Source organism: Nomascus leucogenys, chromosome 12, assembly GCF_006542625.1.
Source record: "Nomascus leucogenys isolate Asia chromosome 12, Asia_NLE_v1, whole genome shotgun sequence".
Classification (NCBI taxonomy): Eukaryota; Metazoa; Chordata; class Mammalia; order Primates; family Hylobatidae; genus Nomascus; species Nomascus leucogenys.
In genome coordinates this window covers 67,022,988-67,047,470 of record NC_044392.1, presented here as the reverse complement: position 1 = coordinate 67,047,470, position 24,483 = coordinate 67,022,988, and the positions used below count along the sequence as shown (strand labels likewise).

Here is a 24,483-nt window from a genome sequence, read left to right as displayed (position 1 = left end):
CAGGCAGGTGGGGGAGGTGGAGCTCGATGTTTTGAGAAAGCTTCTCTCTGGGACGTAACATACACTTACCCTGGGACTCCGAGGCTCTAACCCTCCTGCACCTCGAGGCCCAGAGCACCAAGCACGAAGTCCCCATCTCCTGGCCTTGCCCACTTCATTGCCCTCCATACCTCCTCATCACACCCTCCATTCCCCAAACCCCATAGGTTTCTCTGCCTCCCAGACTTTGCCCCTTATTCCTTGGATGGCCTAGAATGCCATTACCTGCCATCCTCCCAGGCACTGTCTGTTGCAAGCCAGGCTCCCATTCTCATTCCTCACTCCTAGAGGGTTGCATACAGACCTTCCTATTGCATCCTTCTAGATGGGCTGCTTAGGTCAGTGTCACCCACAGACACCATGCACCCAGTGATAGTCTGTGAGAGCATGCTGCCCACCCCCATCCATGTGTGGAGCTCAGCCTTCATAAATGAGCATTTTGAAGGAATTGGTATTAAATAAAGTCAGAATAGGTGGGTACTTTGTAAACATGATAACCAATAGCCAGTTTAATATTTAGTGATAAAATATTAATGACATCTCTAATGCAATTAGGAACAAAACAAGGCTATCTGCACTATGATTATTAATATTCTGGAAGTTCTGGTAATTGCACTAAGTGATAAAATAAATGCAAACTTAAATATAATCATTTAATAAGGTAATTAAGGAATTTTTTTTTTTTTTTTTGAGATGGAGTATCACTCTGTCACCCAGGCTGGAGTGCAGTGGTGTGCAATCTCAGCTCACTGCAATCGCTGCCTCTCAGGTTCAAGCAATTCTCCTGCCTCAGCCTCCTGAGTAGCTGGGACCACAGGCGTGCGCCACCATGCCCGGCTAATTTTTGTATTTTTAGTAGAGATGGGGTTTTGCCATGTTGGCCAGGCTGGTCTCAAACTCCTAACCTCGGGTGATCCACCTGCCTCGGCCTCCCAAAGTGTTGGGATTACAGGCGTGAGCCACCACACTTGGCCTTTTTTTCCCCCTTGAGACACTCTTGTTCTGTTTCCCAGACTGGAGTGCAGTGGCATGATCACAGCTCACTGCAGCCTCAACCTCTCAGGCTTAAGCAATCCTCCCACCTCAGCTTCCTGAGTAGCTGGGACTATAGCCATGCCTGGCTAATTTTTAAAATCTTTTTGTGGAGATGAGATCTCACTGTGTTGCCTAGGCTGGTCTCGAACTTCTGGGCTCAAGCAGTCCACCTACCTTGGCCTCCTAAAGTGCTGGGATTACAGGAATGAGCTGCCGTGCCCAGCTGGTAATAGATTCTTTATCAAAACTGTTACAAGTTAATTATTAGATGAACATCAGAATATGGTAGCAATTAATAGAACTCAAAATCTCAGAAGGAGGGTGTACCAAATTGTAGATGTCTTAACATATTTAGGAAATAGGAGATTTATCATCCTGTAGAGTAAATGGTTCATGTTAGGAAGGTTCATGCCAAGGAAGTTAACATAGGTAAGATGAGGACATTTCTATTAAAAAAGAGTTTCAAGTAAAATAAAAAGGAAGACATTTAAGATAATTAAGATGAGCTTTTAATATATGAAATGCTGTCATCCTACCCTTTACATAAATTTCCAGCAACCTGGGAATTACATACTTTTTTCCTTTCTCATTCTGTATCCAGCATGAAGTATTGCTGGTTTCATCTCCTAAATGTTTCTCAGATTTATCTACTCATGTGCATCCTCCCAGTTGTTTGAAAGGCTTGTTCCCCGGTGCTGTAAAGAAATAGCACTTGAACATAAATTTATTTAGTAAGGCCATTTCTACTTCCTGCAGAAGGGGTACACTCGCCAGCAGTTTTGCCTCGAGAGTACACCGAACAAAGGAGACAGGGTCATTTATAACCTGACGCATCCACCCTACTGCTGTGTCCGGTTTCCATTGGCTGGAACGGGACCTCACGTTCTGTATTTGTCCCTATTGGCTAGCAACTTAGAACTTTTTAAAAGAGGCAAAGGTAGAGGGGAACAAAGGAAAGAGGAAGTAACTTGTGGAATGCTGAGAAAGGTAAAAACACTTTTAAATAAGGAAGAGGAACAGGCTATGACCTAATGCTTGCTTGGACCAGTATAAGCATGCTAGGGCAAATACTTAGGCTAAATTATGGGAGCTAAGAACATAAAGTACATTGATTTCCTTATTACGGCTAGCAGATATTTAAGAATGTTAGCACAGGTCTTTGAATAAATTTTGTGTCTAAGAGAAGTTACTGTTTATTCCTAATTAGATGGGGAGGAAAGTCTTTGAAGAGGAACCTCTACTTTACCTTTTACACCACCATAGCTATAATTGAGATCCTCAGGATCTTCCTTCCAGACTTCCTCCATTCTTCACCTCTTGGAACCCATCGTTTTGACTTGTCACTAGTGGGCTCAGTCTCAAAACACAGAGCTAACCGTGCAACCTCTCTGCTTAATACCTAGGGTGGCTCCTAGTCACCGAGCCAAGCTGAACACAGAACACAAGATCTTCATTATCTGGCTTCTGCCTATTCCTGGGACCTTACTTCCTGCCATTCTTCACCTTGTACTTTGAGCTCTGGTTTCCTGCATGTCATGCTGTTTTATGTCTCAGTGTCTTTGTTCGTGCTATACCCTATGTTGGATTCCCTTCCCACTTTCTTTGTTTAGCTAATTCTACTCAATATCTAAGATACAGCTCGGAGATTGTCTCCTCCTGGAAACCATTTCTAAGCTCCATAGTTAGGCTCTATGGCCTCCCTGTGCTCATATTACAATCTGTGCATTTTTCTTAGCACCAACTATATTAAAATTAAATGAATCTGTTTTTATGGTGCTCTCTTCCTCCTCACCTCTCCCTTTGAGCATTAGCTCCTCAGCTATGGTCGTTCCTCAGCAGCCATGATAATTAGCATGTTGTCTGGCACATATTGAACTTCAACGGAATATGAATGTAATAAGATGTTTATCTTGCTGAATGTTTTGAATAGTATTGTGCTTTCTAATATGGTAAGAGCAGTAGATAAGTAGGAATGGCTTGTACCTCTGCCTGTTGGAAGATCTTAGAATTGTCCTTTTTCCATGATACAGTCTAGATCAAACATGGTTGCACTTTGCTATAGGACTTCACCAAGGGAAACTTAAAAATCTGTACTGTCTGTAATAGGACTATACCAAACAAATCCCTGGGTTTATCAGTGCTCTAAGACCAGCATTCTGTATATTGATTGGATTGTCGTATAATTGGGAGTAATGATTTGAACTCTTTATGTTAGGCCATAGGCTGGTATAAGTTATTCTTCTGCTGTAGTAAATACTTATGAAATGTTTTATCCACCTGGTTCTTCCATTGTGGAGGTCCTCGTCTATCCCTGGAGGAGTTTCTGTGGCACAATGAATTTGTAATTTTGAAATGGAATGTTTCTTGGAACACTAAGTAACCTCCTAAGGGGACATCAGAATGCTTTATGAAATATTTTGCACCTATTTGAGAAGGTGGAGACTGATAGCAAAGTACAATTTATTTCTAAGTTTAAAAAAATTATATGATTGATTTTTAAGGAATTATTAATTTTTTTGTGTGATAATGGTATTGTGATTGTATTTTTTGAAAAAGATTAATCTTTTAAAGATACATACTAAGGTATTTACAAATGAAATCATATGCTTTCCAGAATGTACTTCAGACCAATCTGGGGTTGGAAGAGTAACGATCAGAGTAGAGATGAATAAATAATATATTGATTATATATGTGTAATTATTGAAGTTGAAAGATGGATACATTGGGTTTATTACACTAGTTCGTCTGGTTTTGTTTCTTTGGGAAATGTCATTTATACTACTTACTGTGAATAATAAACATTTTAATACTTTAATATTGTAAAAGTTAGATTCTTGCACGTAAGTTGTGAAGGAATACAGATATGGTGTTGAATTCTTTAATTTTGTTAGCTCAATGTAGTTGTTAATGTGCTTTCTTGAGTAGTTTAAGGTAACATGGAGTGATGGAAAGACCACTGGATTTGGAGACAAAGATAAATTTTCATATCTCAGCTTTGCCATCCCATGACCTTAAGCAAGTCATTTAACCTGTCTCAGCATCACTTTCTCCTTCTGTAGCAATACCCATCTTTGAAGGTTATTTTTATTTTATTTTATTTGAGATAGGGTCTGGCTCTGTCACCCATGCTGGATTGCAGAGGTGTGATCTTAGCTCACTGCACCCTCTGCCTACTGGGCTCAAGCTATCCTCCTACCTCAGTCTCCCAAGTAGCTGGGACCACTACAGGTGCATGCCATCACAGCCAGCTAAATTTTTTTTTTTTTTTTTTTGGTGGAGATGGGGTTTCGCCATGTTGCCCAGGCTGGTCTCGAACTCCTGGGCTCAAGTGATCCACCCCCACTTAGCCTCCCAAAGTGCTGGGATTACAGGTATGAGCCACTGCACCCAGCCTCAGAGGGTTATTTTGAGAATTAAGTTTAATAAAGGTTAAAATCACTTTTAAAACTAAATTACCGTACAAATTTTTGTTTTTTAATCATTTTCTTCCTTCTTATTCTATGTCATTAATCATCTAACTATACAAAATGTAAATCAATTGAGCACTATTTTTCCTTTTACAAAATAAACGAGAACAGCTAGATATATGTGGTAAATTGAATGGATGAAATTTGTTTGTTGGGGCTAGGACTGGTGATGGAAAAGGTTCATGCCCAATTAGAATACAGAGAAGGTAGAGCTAGGATTTATGAAAGAAGATTCCACAACCACAGAAATGGAAAGCATAATAGAGAAAATGGAGAGTAGTCTTGTTGTGGCTCTTAAGTCCTGAATTCCATCATTTATTCTTAAATAGTATGTAAGCCCTTTGAAGCAAGAGTCAAATCTGGACAAAATTGATGTTATTGAGTCTTTTAGAAAGATGTAGCATCATGGTTTTATCTTTTGTATTCGCTGACATACTGTGAACACGAAACAAAATTAAGGAGGTAAAGAGGATAATAGTCAAGTGCAAAATCTAGTGTGGAAGAAAGTTAAAAATTTTTAAAAAATTGAAATGACATGAGTTTTGCACAGAAAATGAGAAATTCTATGTAAAATGTTCACTCTATTTGCAAAAATGAAAACACTTCAGTTAAGGATAGTAGTACTATGTCTTTTTGAAGTTTATTAGAAACATTTTCTTTGATTATACAACTAGATGGGCTCTCAGAAGCATAAAAGAAACTTTGTATGTGGGATGAATTTTAATGGAGGGATGTTTTCTTGGTTTTTCTTCTACATGTGGGTATGTTCTTTGTTTTCAACCCAACTGATAAACAAAGGAAGTAATTCTATTCTCTCATAGAGACAGAGAGGATATGAAATTACTTTCTCTGTTACTATTTAATGATCTTCTAAAAAATTTATAAACCAACCTGCCCTATTTTGCAGGCATAAACCTATATTTGATTCAGATGTTAGAGATTTTTGCCAGAATATTAACTTATTTTCTAATAAAATACACCAGAGCCCGAATCTATCTAAGAATTAATCATAAACTAGAGAGTTGGGGACATTATTTCAGGTATTAGTCACTGGAATAACTTTTCTAAGATAGTCTCTCCTATAGGGCATTCTCACTACACGGACTTCAAGGACAGCCATGTAGCCAGCAAGCTTCCAGTTTGCTATCATTGTTTCTTATGATAATTATGTAAAATGCCTTTTTAAAAATGTGTAACACTTACGATGCCATTCAACCTATCGCTAAGTTTTGTGGGATGCCACATCATTTGGATCAATGGTTCCAGTAAAATGTTCTGTAAACTTACATCCAGAAGATCAGTCATTTGTGGTGAAGTTATTTATTTGAAGAAGATACTTCTCAGCTTTATATGAATATAGGCAAACACTTTTATACTTCCAGTTTTTAAATATTGTTCACATGAATAGCCAGCTCTGCCTTATTCCTAATTTCCTGGCCAGCAACCCAGTCATCCTGAACTGATGGTGCTGTCATGTGTGACCATTTCCCCACCTCTCCCTCAGTGAAATGATGCGCCATCATTAGTATTCCATTGTATAGTGGCGTGTAATTTTTTTTTTACCCAGTACTCTATTGTTGGACATTTAATTCATTTGTGGCTTTTTTGCTGCTGTGAATATCCTTTCATATATATCTTCTTTAAATTTGTATAAGTATACATTAAGATCAATTCTTAGCACTGAAAATGCTTGAGATATAATTTTTTAACATAATTAGAGTGCTTAAAAACTTTTTGTAGGAAAAGAATTATTTTACATATAAAAATATCTTTTCCATTTTTTTAATAATATTAGAAGTTCATTGGTTTCAGTTTTTGACAAATAAAGACAACCAGTTCGGGTACTTCATCTAGCAAAATAATCCTTTAATAAAAATCACATTTTGACTGGGCACGGTGGCTCACGCCTGTAATCCCAGCACTTTGGGAGGCCGAGGCAGGCAGATCTCCTGAGGTCAGGAGTTGGAGACCAGCCTGGCCAACATGATGAAATCCCGTCTCTACTAAAAGTACAAAAATTTGCTGGGCATGGTGGCGCGTGCCTGTAATCCCAGCTACTCAGGAGGCTGAGGCAGGAGAATTGCTTGAACCCAGGAGGCGGAGGTTGCAGTGAGCCAAGATTGAGCCATTGCACTCCAGCCTGGGTGACAGAGGGAGACTCCATCTCAAGAAAAAAAAAATCGCATTTTTACATATCTTTTGTTGACTTATTTATCTTTATACATAGAATATGACAATAACTTCATAAAATCTTAAACAGATATACTCAATTTTTTCTTTTATGAAATCTCTCATTTTCAGAAATGCAATTCTAAGGGCAATTTTCATTTTTGGAAGACAAAAATAGGCTTTATTAGTTGTGAAGTGACATATAAAGAAACATAAATATAGCTGTTTAAGGTTTCTGATTTAACTGCTTATCTTACTATGTATTTTAGATCTTCTCTCCTGTATCTAATTGGCTTGTAGTCTAATGTTGTAGCAAAATTTTAGAGGTTTACCTGCATTATTTTGCATAGATCCATAAAGTGAAGATGGGGCCGGCCATGGTGGCTCACACCTGTAATCCCAGCACTTTGGGAGGCCAAGGTGGGTGGATTGCTAGAGGTCAGGAGATTGAGACCAGCCTGGCCAACATGGCAAAACCCTGTCTCTACTAAAATTACAAAAATTAGTCAGGCATGATGGCGCACGACCGTAATCCCAGCTGCTCAGGAGACTGAGGCACGAGAATCACTTGAACCCAGGAGGCAGAGGTTGCAGTTAGCTGAGATTGTACTGCTGCACTCCAGCCTGAGTGACAGTGCGAGACTGTGTCTCAAAAAGTGAAGATGAGCAAGCAGTAGCCATTAGCTAAGTCATTTGAATTCTAAAAAAAAAAAAAAAAAAAAAAGATACCTAGATAGAAAACTTGAAAATTACCTATTGGAATTGGCTGCATATATCTGCTTGTTCTAAACCAGAAGTCTGCTTTGAACCTTTACAATTGGCTCAGTTAATCTTTGTCCAGGCTTTTAGCCTCATCAGATATATTTTCTACTTTACAATCCCATTTTAATTTATGGCTCTAAGGACCCTTGAAATTTTACAGACTGAAAAACACTCACAAAAACATGTTAATTGATCTACCACTAGATATACAGAGTATAATCATATTTGAATATTAGGGTGGGTGGTGGTTTAATTCACATGTCTTATAAAAGCACTGATTCTCAACCCTAACATGTACTTTAGAATTACCTGGGGCTTTAAAAAAATACAGGTGGCCAGATATCACCCAGAGAGTGGAGTTCAGCACTGGGAGTTTTAGAAAGTGCTCCAGGTGAGCTCTGCTATTGTACAGCCAGCATTAAGAACAACTGCTCTGTTGGAGTGGCTCAAAGCTCATTCTAGTAAGGAGTAACTTAGTGCTGTTCCAAAAATTAAAACATTCGATGAGCTTAATCAGAGCTTTTCAAAGAGTGATATGTATGCCACTGGTAGTACATAAGGTAACTTTACTCACTTTAAATTTTAATAATTATATATTTGTTTAATGTGTATTAGAACAGGGGTTCCCAACCCCTGGGCCACAGACCAGTACTGTTGTAGCCTGTTAGGAGATAAGCTGCAGGTGGGCGGGACAAGTGAGCATTTTCACCTGAGTACAGCCTCCTGTCAGATCAGCAGTAGCATTAGATTCTCATAGGAGTGCAAACCCTATTGTGAACTGCACATTTGAGGGATCCAGATTGCACGTTCTTTATGAGAGTTTAATGCCTGATGATCTGTCACTGTCTCCAGTCACACCCAGATGAGACCATCTAGTTGCAGGAAAACAAGCTCAGGGCTCCCACTGATTGTACGTTATGGTGAATGTGTAGTAACAAGAGGAATAAAGTACACAATAAATGTAATGCGCTTGAATCATCCCAAAACCATCCCCTGCCACCCATCCGTGGAAAAATTGTCTTCCACAAAACCGGCCCCTGGTGCCAAAAAGGTTGGAGACCACTGTATTAGAATATAAATATAAGTATCATATCAAATTCACAGTTTCATGAGTACTGCTTTGGATGAAGCTCCATTTTTTTAAAATGATAAGTTAAAGATAGTGTGCCAATTTAAAGGAAATTTGCCAAATTACAGAAATAAATGAATAGGTAGTTCATACATATGGTAGAAATCATGAAGATGCTGAAGAAACACAATGGCAACTTTGGTGAGGGGCACCCTCTAAAAGTTAGGATTTGAATCCGAAGTATCAGTGTTTTTTTCTCCCAGATATGTTTACAGTGACTTAAGCCTTCTTTTTCAATTCAGGGACAGACTTTCAAAATTAGTATTTCTGCAAATTTTTGAATCATTGTTTTCTAACTTAGCTTTTTGACACTTAGTTCTCTTGTGAAAATGTGACTTACAGATCAAGAATATTTTGTTCTTCTATTTTTCTAGGGTATAAGTGGTCATGTGGTGGTAAGAAGAGGAAGGAGAGTGAGTGTGTGTTGTGTGTGTATGAGAGAGAGCGCGAGGGATGGATGGCTGGATGGTCAGAGGGATTGATGAACAGGTGACTAGATTACTTGGATACCTGTGTAGAGAACAATATTAATAATTGTAGGGCCTCACTTTCCCACATACTGGTCTCCTCAGACTCTAAGGAAGTCCAGAGGTCTGTTACAACTCAGAATTGTTTTGAGAAATACTGCTTTAGGTTCTTTCACTAGTAACGTGGATTGCTCTGGGCCAATTAAAATGAGCTCCACATAAAGATATTTAGCTATCCCGACCTTTCTGAGCAGGCTCAGAGAAATTTGAATAGGCAACTTACCTCTTGCTACAAATAACTGTTTTACTGTTTTATCAGGAATGTATATAGACTTCAGTTATAGAGGCAGCTGCCCTGAACAAGAGTAGCCGCATAGTCTACATTTAAATTATATTACGGGAAGTTAAAAATAGTGTGATGCAGCTGTAATGTTATGTTTAAATGTCTGTCCTGTATAATTTTGTAGAATGGAAGCTTCTTGCCTAGAGCTGGCCTTGGAAGGGGAACGTCTATGTAAATCAGGAGACTGCCGCGCTGGCGTGTCATTCTTTGAAGCTGCAGTTCAAGTTGGAACTGAAGACCTAAAAACACTTAGTGCTATTTACAGCCAGTTGGGCAATGCTTATTTCTATTTGCATGATTATGCCAAAGCATTAGAATATCACCATCATGATTTAACTCTTGCAAGGTAATTAATTTAAGCTTTTAAATATTCTTCCTTCCGAAATTAGCTATTACTTTAAAAAATATTTCTATTCAATTAACAAAAACTAACAATACATTTAATGAGTTCTACTTCAGTAGCATCGCTTTTTAAAACTAACCTTTAGGCTGAACACAGTTTAATTGAATGAATAGTAGTGAAATGACCCTAGAGTTTAATTAAATGGATGAAAACTAATTACATTCAAATCTAGAAATGTAAGTTTTAAATATTTATTTAAAGTAGGTTTCAAAGCCAATGGGTTTTTCTTACCTTAAGCATGTCAGTTTGTCCTCTTGGAAAACTGTACTCTGGCTGCTTTATATTTTAACACCATTTGTGTTTTAATACCATTTTTTTTTGTTTTTTGTTTTTTGTTTTTTGTTTTTCCAGGACTATTGGAGACCAGCTGGGGGAAGCGAAAGCTAGTGGTAATCTGGGAAACACCTTAAAAGTTCTTGGGAATTTTGATGAAGCCATAGTTTGTTGTCAGCGACACCTAGATATTTCCAGAGAGCTTAATGACAAGGTAATACCGCAGCATTAGATGGTAGGCCTAATATTTTCATTCAAAGGGCTTTGCATTTTAATACTATTTAATTATTCTATAGTTTATTTTAAAAGTAATACCAAGAAAGAAAACATTTATAGACTAACAGAAGTAAAAGAAAAAAAATTTAATGGAGAAAAAGAAGGAAATAGTGAGAGGTCTTTCTTTCATTAAGTAATTATTTGGTTCTGTATGGAGAGCCAATATAAAAATTTTTTTCTGTTGTCCATAATACTAAGGATATTACAAATATATATGATAAACCTGACCTCTGTTTTCAAAACATTTCAAAACATTTCAAAAAATGTAAACTTTGCTGGTGTCTTCATTTAGGTAGGAGAAGCAAGAGCACTTTACAATCTTGGGAATGTGTATCATGCCAAAGGGAAAAGTTTTGGTTGCCCTGGTCCCCAGGATGTAGGAGAATTTCCAGAAGAAGTGAGAGATGCTCTGCAGGCAGCCGTGGATTTTTATGAGTGAGTAGGGGCTGATATGGGCAGTCACGTAGGCCCATCTAAGCCATGGATCTGCTATACATTCTTTATTCAGTAGTATTTAAGTTTGGCAAAGGTTTTAAAGTTATGAACTAGCAAAATCATCAATTCAGTTGCTTAAATGTTACAGTGTTATATTAGTAGTAATCTGCAGCTTTCATTTAAATTGCAGACCAGTGCCACTTAGTGGCAAAAACAAGAAATGTCAGTGGTTGGTCTGTTATTTAGAGTAATTTAGTCTTTTACCAATAGAATTTCATAGAACTACTTAACTATGGGGGTTCCAAGATTAACTCTGTGCTTGACCCTGGGCAGAAACCTATCTGAATAGTTTAATAAAGTGTTTCCAGCTATTTCCTATAATTGCTTTTCATCATAGATGTCATCCTTAAAATGTTGCACATTGTGGCTGTAAGCTTCCTTACATTTTTTTCTGATAAAAAGAATTAGATATGTAAATCACATAAATAAAATTGTTTTGCAAACTTGTTTTTTCATCACTTTTTGCTATCCCTTAGGGAAAACCTATCATTAGTGACTGCTTTGGGTGACCGAGCGGCACAAGGACGTGCCTTTGGAAATCTTGGAAACACACATTACCTCCTTGGCAACTTCAGGGATGCAGTTATAGCTCATGAGCAGGTACAGTGAAAGGCCTTGGAGCCAGATCATTTCCTCCATCAAAGTTCTGAACAGTGATTAGATCATTCTTCAGTTTTATTTTAGCTACATCTAATTAAAATTTTTTGTTTCAGCGTCTCCTTATTGCAAAAGAATTTGGAGATAAAGCAGCTGAAAGAAGAGCATATAGCAACCTTGGAAATGCATATATATTTCTTGGTGAATTTGAAACTGCCTCGGAATACTACAAGTTAGTCTAATATTTCTGTAGATAAATGTAAAATGAATAGTTACTCAATCCCATTAATTCATAGGCTTTAGGTTTAAAATCTGATTGCAGCAAGACTTTTGGCATCTAAGCCTCAATTTCCTTATCTGTAACAGAATATATCAATACTTCATTTTGGGGAATGCTGTGAGTATTGAATGAAATAATAAACACTTAGCACAGTACCTGGAACACAGTGCTCAATAAATATTATTGTACATAAGATTTAATAACAGTATGACCCCTTTATAATATTGGTTTTTAGCTTTAAAAGTAATTGTTTTTAAATGAAGTTTTCAACCTTTAATATCTTTTAAACCTGTTTAGCAGATGTGGTGTATATTGTGTATATGCTTTATTTCACTCAATTATGGGTTAGAAGAGAGGCCAAAAGAAATCCTGGTAACAAAAAATATTTATAGTCTCTGTCAGTGATCACTAAATTTTTTTCTCTACCTTCCCACCCTCTTATTGAGCAGTTCTCCCTTTACCCTCTTTCTGCCCATATTTGACTGTCACTGTAAGCTGAGTCCCCATTCACTCACCTGAAGAGTTTGCAATCCCAGCTTCTTCTGTGGCAGGATCTCTCTTATCAGTAGATTTGAGACATAGATGATAGAAAGTTTAGACAGCTTAAAGATGCCTGATCTGTGCTTTCTAGATTGAGTTTTCCCTAGTTAGTGGGGATTGAAGGCTCTTATAGATTTTGGGTAGAAGCCAGTTTGACTAAACCGAAGACACAGTGATCAATTTGTATTTTGTTTAAAGAATCCAATATGAGAGAGTTCTGGATAATTTGTCATCTTCATAAAAAAGGTAAAATTGTTTTAGGCCTATCTAAAAAAATTGAATAGTATTCCACTTTGCTTTAAACATCAACTAATGGTTAATATTTGTTGGTTGGTTAGGTTAGTTAGATATGAAATAGCCTCCCAATTAAAATATATCACTATGTACTATGTGAAGAAGTATATATTTTGATTTTAAATATAAAAATTTCATATATTTTAAAGCCAAGGGATATAGAGAAGTCTTAATTATTAAATGGTGTACCTGTGTTAAATACTGAAAGGTTCTATTATAAAATGGATAGTGGCTATTTGACTAAAGAAGCATGAATATAAAGTAATGAAACTTACTTTTTTTCCTCCCAATAAGCAGGCTAGAACTCAGAACTTTATATATATTCCAAGTCGTTGGTTAGAAATATTTTTAGAAGTCTTCTTTAGATTTTTTTTTTTTTTTAAATAAAGACGGAGTTTCGCTCTTGTCGCCCAGGCTGGAGTGCAGTGGCACAATCTTGGTGCACTGCAACCTCGGCCTCCCAGGTTCAGGTGATTCTCCTGCCTCAGCTTCCCAAGCAGCTGGGATTACAGGCGTCTGCCACCACACCCAGCTAATTTTTGTATTTTTAGTAGAGACGGGGTTTCGTCATGTTGGCCAGGCTAGTCTTGAACTCCTGACCTCAAGTGATCTGCCCACCTCGACCTCCCAAAGTGCTGGTATTACAGGCATGAACCACCGCACCCAGACTGGAATTGTTATCAGGGCCAAACAAGAAGGCTAACATAATGTAGATCCATATCCTTCCAGATACAAAGCAGTAGTTTGGTAAACCTATGTTAATAATTGAATTTGGTTCTGGAAAGATTTCTGATCATTTACAAATCAACTGTACCATCAAAGAATAATGGTATGCCAGAAAGCATTATGCCATGGGATCTGAAAGCAATTCCAAAAGTCTTTCAAAAATATTTGAAAAGACAGGCAACATTAGAATAAGTAGGTAGCCTCCCAAGGCGGCAGATTTGAAGGTATCATCATTAAATATGTAATTTTAGATTTGTTTGCTTAAAAAAAAGCTATCACGTTACCATATAGTAATTTGTCATATAGTTATAAGTGATATGAAGTAATTATACTATTTGACAGAAATGATGGGAGAGTCATTTAAATTACTGAATCCAAAAGCATCTGTAGGTTTAAGCACTGATAATAATAACACATTAACATTTATACAGCATCTACTATGCACAAGATGCTATTCTAAGCACTTTATACATATTAATTTAATCCTCACAAAAATCCTTCGAGATATTTCCCCCATTTTATATATGAAGAGACTGGTATACAGAGAGACTAAGTGACTTTGCCCTTAGCTTAGTAATTGGCAAAGTTGGGATTTAAACCCAGTCTGGCTCCAAGATCTATGCTCTTAACAGCTACGCTAGCTTCTCACTGACAATACCACAGGTAGAATTTGGGTAATGTTTGGATGCAGTATTCAGTATTTTTCATGAGTTGGTGACTAATACCCTATACATAAGAATTTTACCTAAGTGGTGACTAATAGCCTATACATAAGAATTTTACCTAAATATTTTAAATTTTGAGAATGCAAAGGTGACAGTATGATTGAAAACAGATGTCATGTGGAAAAAAGCCTCTTTTAGCTATTGCCAATACAAAAGGGAAAGTTTTTTTAAATGTTAAAGATATTATGTTAATCTCTAGAACCTCTTGATTTCATGTTTTAATACTCCTTTACTTTGGTGAATTGTTAGGATTCTCAAATTTATTCTAAAAGTCTTGAATCTTCTTTCTGTGTTTCAAAAATGTCTTTTCATTTTGTCTAAAAGTAATGGAGAAAGTATGGGATATGAATATTAGGCTCTCAGAGATTTAAAGGCAGCAGAAAGCAGCAGAGAGGAAAAATGAGAGTTTTGTTTTGTGATTCTTAAAGCCCAAACTGAGAATGATCATTACATAAGAATTAATTTCTTCTTGTAGGAAGACACTACTGTTGGCTCGACAACTTAAAGACCGAGCTGTAGAAGCACAGTCTTGTTACAGTCTTGGAAATACATATACTTTACTTCAAGACTATGAAAAGGCCATTGATTATCATCTGAAGCACTTAGCAATTGCTCAAGAGCTGAATGACAGGTATGTTTTACGTCTTTTTACCATAACTAAGGTAAAATACAGATGCATTATTGAATCCCTAGAATTTTTCCTTTGTTTCTTTTCCTTTGTTTTCCTTAAAATCCCTTTTAAGGAATTTTCTCTTTCAGTGATATCCTCTGCATATGGTTGTATGAAGGGCTAGTCTGTGATAGAGGATTAGTCTGGTTCCACATGCCCTTGACCCAAGATCAGTGACTAGGGCCCAAACTCAATTACCTCTTCAGAAGTCTTCCTGGTGAAACCCCTTATCTACTAAAAATACAAACATTAGCCGGGTATGGTGGCACACACCTGTAATCCCAGCTACTCGGGAGGCTGAGGCAGGAGAATCGCTTGAACCCAGGAGGTGGAGGTTGCAGTGAGCTGAGATCACACCACTGCGCTCCAGCCTGGCGACAGAGCAAGACTGCATCTCAAAAAAGAAAAAAAGTCTTCCTAACTACGTAAGTGTGGGAATTGTGGTGAACTTAGAGATAATGCCCAGTGTGAAGAGGGCAACTGCTACCCAACTCCAACTAATTGTTGCCAGGCAGGAATGAAAATCCATTATGTCCACATCCTCCTATTTTTTAAAGAGAAGCTGGAAGTGCTGAATTTTATATGAAATCTGATTTTTAAATGTTAGTGGCTAATTCAGTTGTTTTGTTTTACTGTATTAAAAAAACAATATTTGCCAGCATTTAGTCTGTGATGTTTGCTTTAGAAGATCGATTTTGTTTTTACCTTAGTATGGGAGAGAACTTTTCAATTCAGTTGTTCAAAATGAAGTATGCTACCTCAAGAGGTAGTGAGTTCTCTCTCCCTGCTGCTCAAACACACACTGAATAATTACCTGGTAGGGCTGTTATAGAAGGAAAATGGGGTAGTGGACCAGAATATCTATCCTTGAGATTTATTACTTTATAATGTATTTCATATTTTAAAAGAATGTTTTCTATGTTGTAATACTTCTGTGCGTATTCTTTTTTTAATCTGGGTATTCTAGTGTGTCTATAATATCATGATAGTATGTTCTTTGTATGAAAAACCAAATCAATCCAAAGCATTCTTTATACCTTTAGTTCCTGCTAGATCGCTTTTATTCTATACATAGGACCTCTTCAAATAACCGCATGTTCGCTTTGAATAATGTTTTAGAATTGGTGAAGGAAGAGCATGTTGGAGCTTAGGAAATGCATACACAGCACTAGGAAATCATGATCAAGCAATGCATTTTGCTGAAAAGCACTTGGAAATTTCAAGAGAGGTATGCAACTAAAAAAAATGCTGTCTGTGCTATTGTAATTTACAAATTAGAGGTTGGGGGAGGGAACCCTATTATTTCTCTAGATTGATCATGTGGCTGAGTAATAAATTTGATTATATATCATTCTCTTGGCATAAGAACCCCAGAAAGCATTTTGAGGTGCAGATCACAGTTATGTTTGTATTGGCTTTGATGTAGGAAGACAGGAAAGTAAGGCCAGGCATGGGGAAGTGGAAGGAGAGTACTAAAATATGCCCCTACTCTACCCGCATCTCTACATGGAGAAGTAGCATGGTATCGAAGGAAAAGCATGGTTCTTAGAATTAAGGACTGCTTCCTGTTGTAGTTCTGCCACTTACTGGCTATTTGAGCTTGGAAACCTTTTCTGAGCCTCAGTTTCTCTCATCTGCAAAATGGGAATAATAATATCTACCTTGCAAAGTGTTATAACGATTAGAGCTAATGTATATTAAAAGTGCCTAGCAAAATGTCTGGTGCTGGCTTAATAAACATTATACTATGGGAATAAAATATTCTAAGGAAATTTTATTCATATACCAAGTTAATGTGTCCAGGATAATCTACATTATTACTTAGTATGATCCCAGAGAACAAGAGCATCTAATGTTTAGAGAACTAAAGAATTAAAAGAATACAATTAGCTGTCCTGTTGTGATATTTTAGAAGCTTGCTTTTTCTTTCCATATTCTTTAAGACAACTATTAATGGAAAAAAATTTTCATTCATTCATAGTCTCATAATTCTAATATAAATATTTTCATTTCTCTCTGTTTTCTTCCAGTTTTAGGTTTACTACATTTACAAATAATCTTCACCATTCTTTGTCTTTAAATACTACTCTAAAATATAAATGTTTGTGTTGTAGGTTGGGGATAAAAGTGGTGAACTAACAGCACGACTGAATCTCTCAGACCTTCAAATGGTTCTTGGTCTGAGCTACAGCACAAATAACTCCATAATGTCTGAAAATACTGAAATTGACAGCAGTTTGAATGGTAAGTAATAGGACTTTTAAAACCCAATTTTTTATACTCAGTATTTAAAGTTATTTATCACAAATTTGGCATATTCAGAGAGAATATATAACATAGGAAGTTCAACTTATTACACTTTTTTTGCTGTACACAGCTCTGTTAATTTGTAAATGTATATAATTATATGTAATATATAATTTATAAATGTAAAACAATATTTTATAGTTTTTATCATGAACTTAGGAATGATGATGGTATTGTTCTTTTCTTTTGTAAAAATACATTTAAATTCCCTATCTCTAAGCGCATTCAAAAATTTATACATGTGAAGGTGCCAAAATTTTAAAATGTTATTGTTTATCCTTTTTATCTCATGTAGTTTTACATATCTGATTTCTGTTTAGTTCTTTTTCCCCCATTTCATTTCCAAGGTGAATTTTCTTAGGACTTTCTTTTTTAAATTCAGAAAGTCTAAGTTACTCTCTTTATTTTTCTTTCTTTTTTTTGGTGGCAAAATCTATTTTTAGGAAACCTTCCTTAGGTGCCGATTTGTTTGACATTTCTATAGCGAGGAAACTTGCTATAATGTCTCTTTTTGAGTGAAAGAAAATCTACTTTTAAAGAAATAAAAGGATAAGATTAGGATCACATTTTTTGATTTCATCAGTATGTGATTCTGTATGAGATCATTTTCCTAAGCTTGAGAAATTCTCAGTCTAAAAAAAACTGACAAATATTTTGAATTTTAAAGTCAGCGATAAATCTACCTTTACTTTTTCCAATTTTTTTCTTTAAACTCATGAAAAAGGAAAAGAAATTAGTGGCTAGTCATCTGATTTAGACTTTCAAAGAATATTTAGTGAAAAGTTCTGAAGTGTGAGCTGTATAATAATTTGTGACTGTCTGCTTTGTGGTTGAATGATCGGCTAAGACGTTTTTCTGTGTTGAACTTTCAAATAGGTTATGCCATAAGAGCTCTCATCTTTAAAAAGCAAAAACAGTTGCTTGTCTTCATGGACCCTTCTAGCTATAGACCTGTTCCTTTGTTCACTTTTATAACAAAACCCGAAAAGATGCTAATATTCATTGTCTTTACTTCCTTGCCTCTCTTTCTCACTTCAACCCATTCCCGTTGGGCTTTGCCCTCACCATGACTCTGAAACCTCCATTTTACCAAATATATCATTCAGTTTTCACATGTCAGCTTACTTGATTTTTCTCAGCAATATTTCCTATAGCCAATCATTCCCTTCTGAGAAAACTTTCTTCATTCAGCCTCCAGGATTACTCTACTTTTCTGGTTTGCCGCTCTCGTCTTTATTCTCTTCTCTCCTCTTCTTCATCTTTCCTCTACATTTGTAGTGCTCAGGGTTCAGTTCTTGGACCTCTTCTTCCTACCTTCTTTCCCTCCCTATTTTCCATCTCTCTCTCCTTCTTACCGATTTTATCCTTTTTCCTTCTATTCTGTGCTTTAAGTCAGTGCTTCCAATAGAACTTTTCTGTGATGATAAAAATGTTTTACATCTGCCATCCAATATAAAGGCCACTAGCTACATGTGGCTGTTGATCACTTGAAATGTGGCTACTACAAGAGGGAGTGAATTTTTAATATTACTTAACTTTGCTTAATTAAAATGTACAGAGCCGCATGTGGCTACTGGCTATTGGACAGCACAGCTCTAGATAATCTCATCCGGTTACTTGGCTTTTATATTGTCTATATACTGATTATTTTCAGATTTATATTTCCAGCCAAAATTTCTCTCATGAGTTTGAGACTCATTTGTTTAACATTTTCCATTGTCATGCCATATCTAATTGGCATCTAAAACTTAGCACGTCCAAAATGTTTTCTCCTAAACATGTTCTTCCTGTACCCCACCCTATCTCAGGAAATAGTATCACCATTCACTCAAGTAATCAGGCCAAAAAACTAGGGGTCATACTTGTTCCCTTTCTACTTTTATTTTTATTTATTTATTTATTTTTTAAGACAGGATCTCACTCTGTTGCCCGAGCTGGTCTGGAACTCTTGTCCTCAAGAGATCTTCCCACCTCACCATGTCGCCCAGGCTAGTCTCGAACTTATGAGTTCAAGGGATCTGCCCACCTCAGTCTCCCAAAGTGCTGGGATTACAGGCATGCACCACCATGCCTGGCTGACAAAATTTTATAAAAGATTTCAGTTCTTCTCAAATTGATAAAAATTAAGTGCACTGCCAAACACATCACAATTATTTTGTGGAACTTCATGAAGTTATTCATAAATTTATATGAAACAAAAAAGTTCTGAGAAATACCAAAACATTCCTAAGAACATGAAAAGTGCTTTCTTTACAGATATAAGTAATAAGACAGTGTGCTGTTGGCATAAAGACAAATAGACCAGTGGAATCGAGTTGAGAGCCTATATTCCTCACATATGTGGAAAATAATCTCATAAAAATGAATTATTGATGGATTAAGGATTTAAATGTGAAAGATTTAAAGCAGTAATAGTGGTGATGCAGGAGAGGTGCAGTGGCTCACGCCTGTAATCCCAGCACTTTGGGAGGTTGAGGCAGGAGGATCACTTGCATCCAGCAGTCAAGACCAGCCTGGGCAACATAGGACCCCTGTCTGTATCAAAAAAAAAAAAAAAAGTTGGACATGGTGTTGCATGCCTGTAGCCCTGGCTACTTGGTAGGCTGAGGTGGGAGGATTGCTTGAGCCCAAGAGGTCAAAGCTGCAGTGAGCTGTGACTGCGCCACTGCACCCCAGCCTGGGCAACAGAGCAAGACTTCTTCTCAAAAAAAGAGATCAGGGGCTGGCCAGGCATGGTGGCTCACGCAAGTAATCCCAACACTTTGGGAGTTGAGGTGGGCAGATCACTTGAGGTTCGAGACCAGCCTGGCCAACATGGTGAAACCCTGTCTCTACTTAAAAAAAAAGGGTGGAGGGGACACGGCAGGGGGGCAAAAGTGATGAACAGTACACAAATAGCCCATAAATATATGAGAAGATGTTTAACTTCATCTCATCAGCAAAAATCACAGTGGAGTACTATTAGAAACTTATGAGGTAAACAAAAATTACTAGGCCAGGCGTGGTGGCTCATGCTTGTAATCCCAGCACTTTGGGAGGCCGAGGTGGGCGGATCACGAGGTCAGGAGATCGAGACCACGGTGAAACCCCGTCTCTACTAAAAATACAAAAAATTAGCCGGGCGTGGTGGCGGGCGCCTGTAGTCCCAGCTACTCGGAGAGGCTGAGGCAGGAGAATGGCGTGAACCCAGGAGGCGGAGCTTGCAGTGAGCCGAGATCGCGCCACTGCACTCCAGCCTGGGTGACAGAGCGAGACTCAGTCTCAAAAAATAAAAAAAAATAAAATTACTACCAGTATTAAAATGATGCAGGGTAATGGAAACTTTCATGTGGTATTGATGGGATAGAAATTGGTATACCCTGAAGTACAATCCAGCAACATTCTGGTGAAGTTAAAGATGCACCAACTGTATGATCCAGCTGTTCCACTCCTGTTCTGCTCCCAGTTATATACTCCTGATATCCACCAAACTAGAAGAAATGCTTGTTCATGTACACTGAGAGACGTTTCCAAGAATATCTGTAGTGTGCTTATCATAGCAAAAAAATTGGAAGCAACCCAAATATCTGTCACTAGTAAAATGGATGATTTCCTAGTCCACTCTACAGTCTGTTATTTTTGAGACTGTGTGGATAGTATAAACCAGTTATTATAAAAAGCCTTTGCCAAAAACGGCAATGAAAATGAATTAAGGTATACATGGCAACTTGGATGAATCTCACAAACATAAGGTTTCTCAAAGCTGGTTGCAGAATACATACAGTATGATACCATTTATAAATGTTTCAAAACCCGCACATGCTATGTTGCTAAGAAATACATACATTTGTAATGAAAATGCATAAAAGCGCAGGGAAGACAAGGGAAATTATGAGGGGAGTTATACAAGGGGAGTTTAATGTGTTCGTAATGTTTCATTTTTTTAAGCTGGGCATTAGGTATTTTGCCTTTTAAAATACTGCCTAATATTTTAAAACATTGAATGGACATGGAAATTCTCTGTATTTAATAACTTTATTGAAAAAAGTTTAAGGCCTTGTTGTTTTCTGACTGGCAGTAAGTCTGTCATCTAATAAGATCTTAAAATAGAAAGGGGTAACCTAGAAAGGAGTAACAGCGTAGTAGTGGGGATGCTATTTTGATTCTTTTCACACAATTGAAGGCCTACAGCCTTTTCCTTCTGTTACAAGGAATAAACTGCTCTACAGTTTGTTATTTTTGAAACTGTGTGGATAGTATAAAACCAGTTGTTATAAAATGCCTTTTTCAAATTAAGGGGTAATGTAGTAACCAGTGTTAGTTTCCAACCAAAATGTAACTTCCTTACATCAAAGCATTTTAGAGGGGATTGTATATTCTATTTTTGTGTAGCTGGTATGGAAAATTATTATTCTTAGAAGAATACATATTTGTACAGGTTTTCTCCTTTCATATGGGTTTGTGTATCAGATTTTGGAATTGAATAATGTAATGATGCTGAACTTGTACTCTTAAGGGCTCCCTGGTTTATTTGAATTAATTTTTTTTTAAACAAAGGTGTATGCCCCAAGTTGGGACGCCGGCACAGTATGGAAAATATGGAACTTATGAAGTTAACACCAGAAAAGGTGGGTGGCAGGTTTTATGTTTTAAATTTCATGAACTATTATGAAATGTTTTAGTAATTTTTAATTTAATGAAATAATTTAAATAAGGCTTGCCCTATATAGGTATCACTTTAAAATTTGCCTGTAAAAAAAAATCAGAAAAAGTATAGTGCAAAAAGAATGAGTACCGTATGCTGCCATCTGTTTAAGAAAAATATATATGCATATATTTCCTTTGTAGATTCCTAAAACATTTCTGGAATAAGATATAAGAGACGGGCTAACAGTGATTTCTTCTGGGAAGAGGACTGAGTGTCTGGGTTAGGCTAGAAATACTTTATATACCAGTTTGAACTGTTTGAATCATTTACTATGCAAATGTATTACTTTTAATTAATAGAAGATCAGGAAGATCAAAAGGACAAGCTTTTTTTCCCAACTACATAGCAACATCATTGCCAAGATAAATGAAATTTATGATCAAGAGGAGAGTTGTTTTTCTAGCTGCATTCTTGAAAAGCATTTTTTTTTAACAAGTACTTTGTATTGAAGGTACATCTTCCCTAGGCTTTTTCTTGGGGGAGAGAGGTGCATAGTAAAAGGGAAGGGACTTCATAATTAGAAACAGGTTATTGAAGAACACATCAAGGCTACTTTCTTCCATTTCCTTTGAACTGAATATTACATTGTCAAAATAGGCTCTCGGCCAGGCGCGGTGGCTCGCGCCTGTAATCCCAGCACTTTGGGAGGCCGAGGTGGGTGGATCACGAGGTCAGGAGATCGAGACCATCCTGGCCAACACGGTGAAACCCTGTCTCTACTAAAAATACAAAAATTAGCTGGGTGTGGTGGTGTCCGCCTGTAGTCCCAGCTACTCAGGAGGCTCAGGCAGGAGAATCACTTGAACCCGGGAGAAACATCTTTCCATGTCATTAAATATTCTTCTGCCCTATCATTATAACAATAACATATGATTTTTCAGTAGTGATAGTTTATGTGTGAATAGTCTTCAAAAAACCAAAATCTAATTGTGTGAGAATCATATCCAAGATATTTTTATTCCAGCCATTCACAGAGTTATTTGGAAACTCTAGTAATTTTTAAAGAACTTTGTGATTTTCCCAAAATGTCCATCTCTTCTCTGTGAGTGGTTCTCAAATATAAATTTGTTAAATCCACAAATTATTTTTTAAAAGCCTTTTTTTTTTTTTGAGACGGGGTCTCGCTCTTTCGCCCAGCCCGGAGTGCAGTGGCGCAATCTCGGCTCACTGCAAGCTCCGCCTCCCAGGTTCACGCCATTCTCCTGCCTCAGCCCCGCGAGCAGCTGGGACTACAGGCGCCCGCCACTGCGCCCGGCTAATTTTTTGTATTTTTAGTAGAGGCAGGGTTTCACTGTGTTAACCAGGATGGTCTTGATCTGCTGACCTCATGATCCGCCCACCTCGGCCTCCCAAAGTGCTGGGATTACAGGCGTGAGCCACTGCGCCCGACCTTTTTAAAAGCTTTTAAGGCAATTTTTGTCTACTTTCTTCTTTTAGGAACATACTAATAAGTAGCAAAATTAATTTGCTATCTTCTGCCTACCTGTGTAGTGGTACTAACAGTGTTATGTAAGAAGCTGACCAGATTTGACCTTGTAATTCTCCAAGAGCCAAGTGATAAAATTCTATTCTTAATGTAAAATATGTTTAAGTGTAATTAGTTCTTTGTATTGGTTTCTTTTCCTCATAATAAAGCTGTCAAAGAATTCATTATTTCATTATTCTCAACAAAGTAAAGAAGCATACATAAGGAAAAAGGGAGACTTCTAGGTTAAGAGGCTTCCTGGGAGAGTGTGCAGTGGGAGGGAACTTTTGAGACTTGGATGCCTGAACTTGGTTATGTGAAAATGTCTTTACTAACCTCACATTTGATAATTTTGCTGACTTTAGAATTCTTGGTTAGAAATAATTTTTCTTCACAGTTTTTAAGACATTGCTTTGCCCTGTATTCTTGTTTTCAGTATTGTTGAGAAGTTCAAATAAATATATAAGGAACATTTTTAATTTTTCTTCTTGGGTTTTGGGTGCAGTTTTATGTCCTCACATCAAGGACCATTTTCCTTTTCTCTAAACAATAGACCATGAAATCCACTGTAGTAAATAATTTCCCCTTATAACCTGTATGTGAAAAGGAATTGATGGCTTGGTTCACTTACTAGCTACGTGTTTTAAAAACAGCAACAAGACCGGGCGCCGTGGCTCACACCTGTAATCCCAGCACTTTGGGAGGCCGAGGCAGGTGGATCACGAGGTCAAGAGATCAAGACCATCCTGGCCAACGTGGTGAAACCCTGTCTCTACTAAAAATACAAAAAATTAGCCTGGCATGGTGGTGGGCGCCTGCAGTCCCAGCTACTCAGAAGGCTGAGGCAGGAGAATCACTTGAACCTGGGAGGCGGAGGTTGCAGTGAGCCGAGATCGTGCCACCGCACTCCGGCCTGGCGACAGAGTGAGACTCCGTCTCAAAAAAAAAAAAAAAGCAACAAATGTATGTATGTGTATACACACACACACACACACACACACACACACACACACACACATATATATATATATATAAATGGGTTCTCACTATGTTGTCCAGGCTAGCCTCAAATTCCTGGGCTCAAGCAATCCTCCTGCCTCAGCCTCCTGAGTAGCTGGGATTACAAGTGTGAACCACCATCCCCAGCTACATGTCTCACTCCCCTGTACATTTATTTCAGTTTGTGCCTCATGGGCCACTTTTCTGGATTGGTGGAAGTGTTCTATGTATTGATTGGAGTAGGGTTTATATGGCTTCTAATCATAGACTTAAAATCTGTGCATTTGACTGTAATTTTACCTATGAAAAAATGTGTGTCACTAAAATTATTACA

General features: G+C 37.4%; 1 protein-coding gene across 3 annotated transcripts in view; it reads left to right on the top strand.

Annotated features, from left to right (window-relative positions):
* GPSM2 (G protein signaling modulator 2) overlaps nt 1-24,483 on the top strand; it is a 49,048-nt gene that overhangs the window by 10,769 nt on the left and 13,796 nt on the right. For all 3 annotated transcript variants that reach the window (XM_030824936.1, XM_003267878.4, XM_030824937.1), the window contains 9 exons: nt 9,537-9,758; nt 10,167-10,302; nt 10,657-10,799; nt 11,336-11,459; nt 11,573-11,688; nt 14,497-14,652; nt 15,811-15,919; nt 16,806-16,935; nt 21,535-21,605. In XM_030824936.1, the coding sequence (XP_030680796.1) occupies nt 9,537-9,758; nt 10,167-10,302; nt 10,657-10,799; nt 11,336-11,459; nt 11,573-11,688; nt 14,497-14,652; nt 15,811-15,919; nt 16,806-16,935; nt 21,535-21,605 (1,207 nt within the window). The remainder of the gene's footprint in view (nt 1-9,536; nt 9,759-10,166; nt 10,303-10,656; nt 10,800-11,335; nt 11,460-11,572; nt 11,689-14,496; nt 14,653-15,810; nt 15,920-16,805; nt 16,936-21,534; nt 21,606-24,483) is intronic.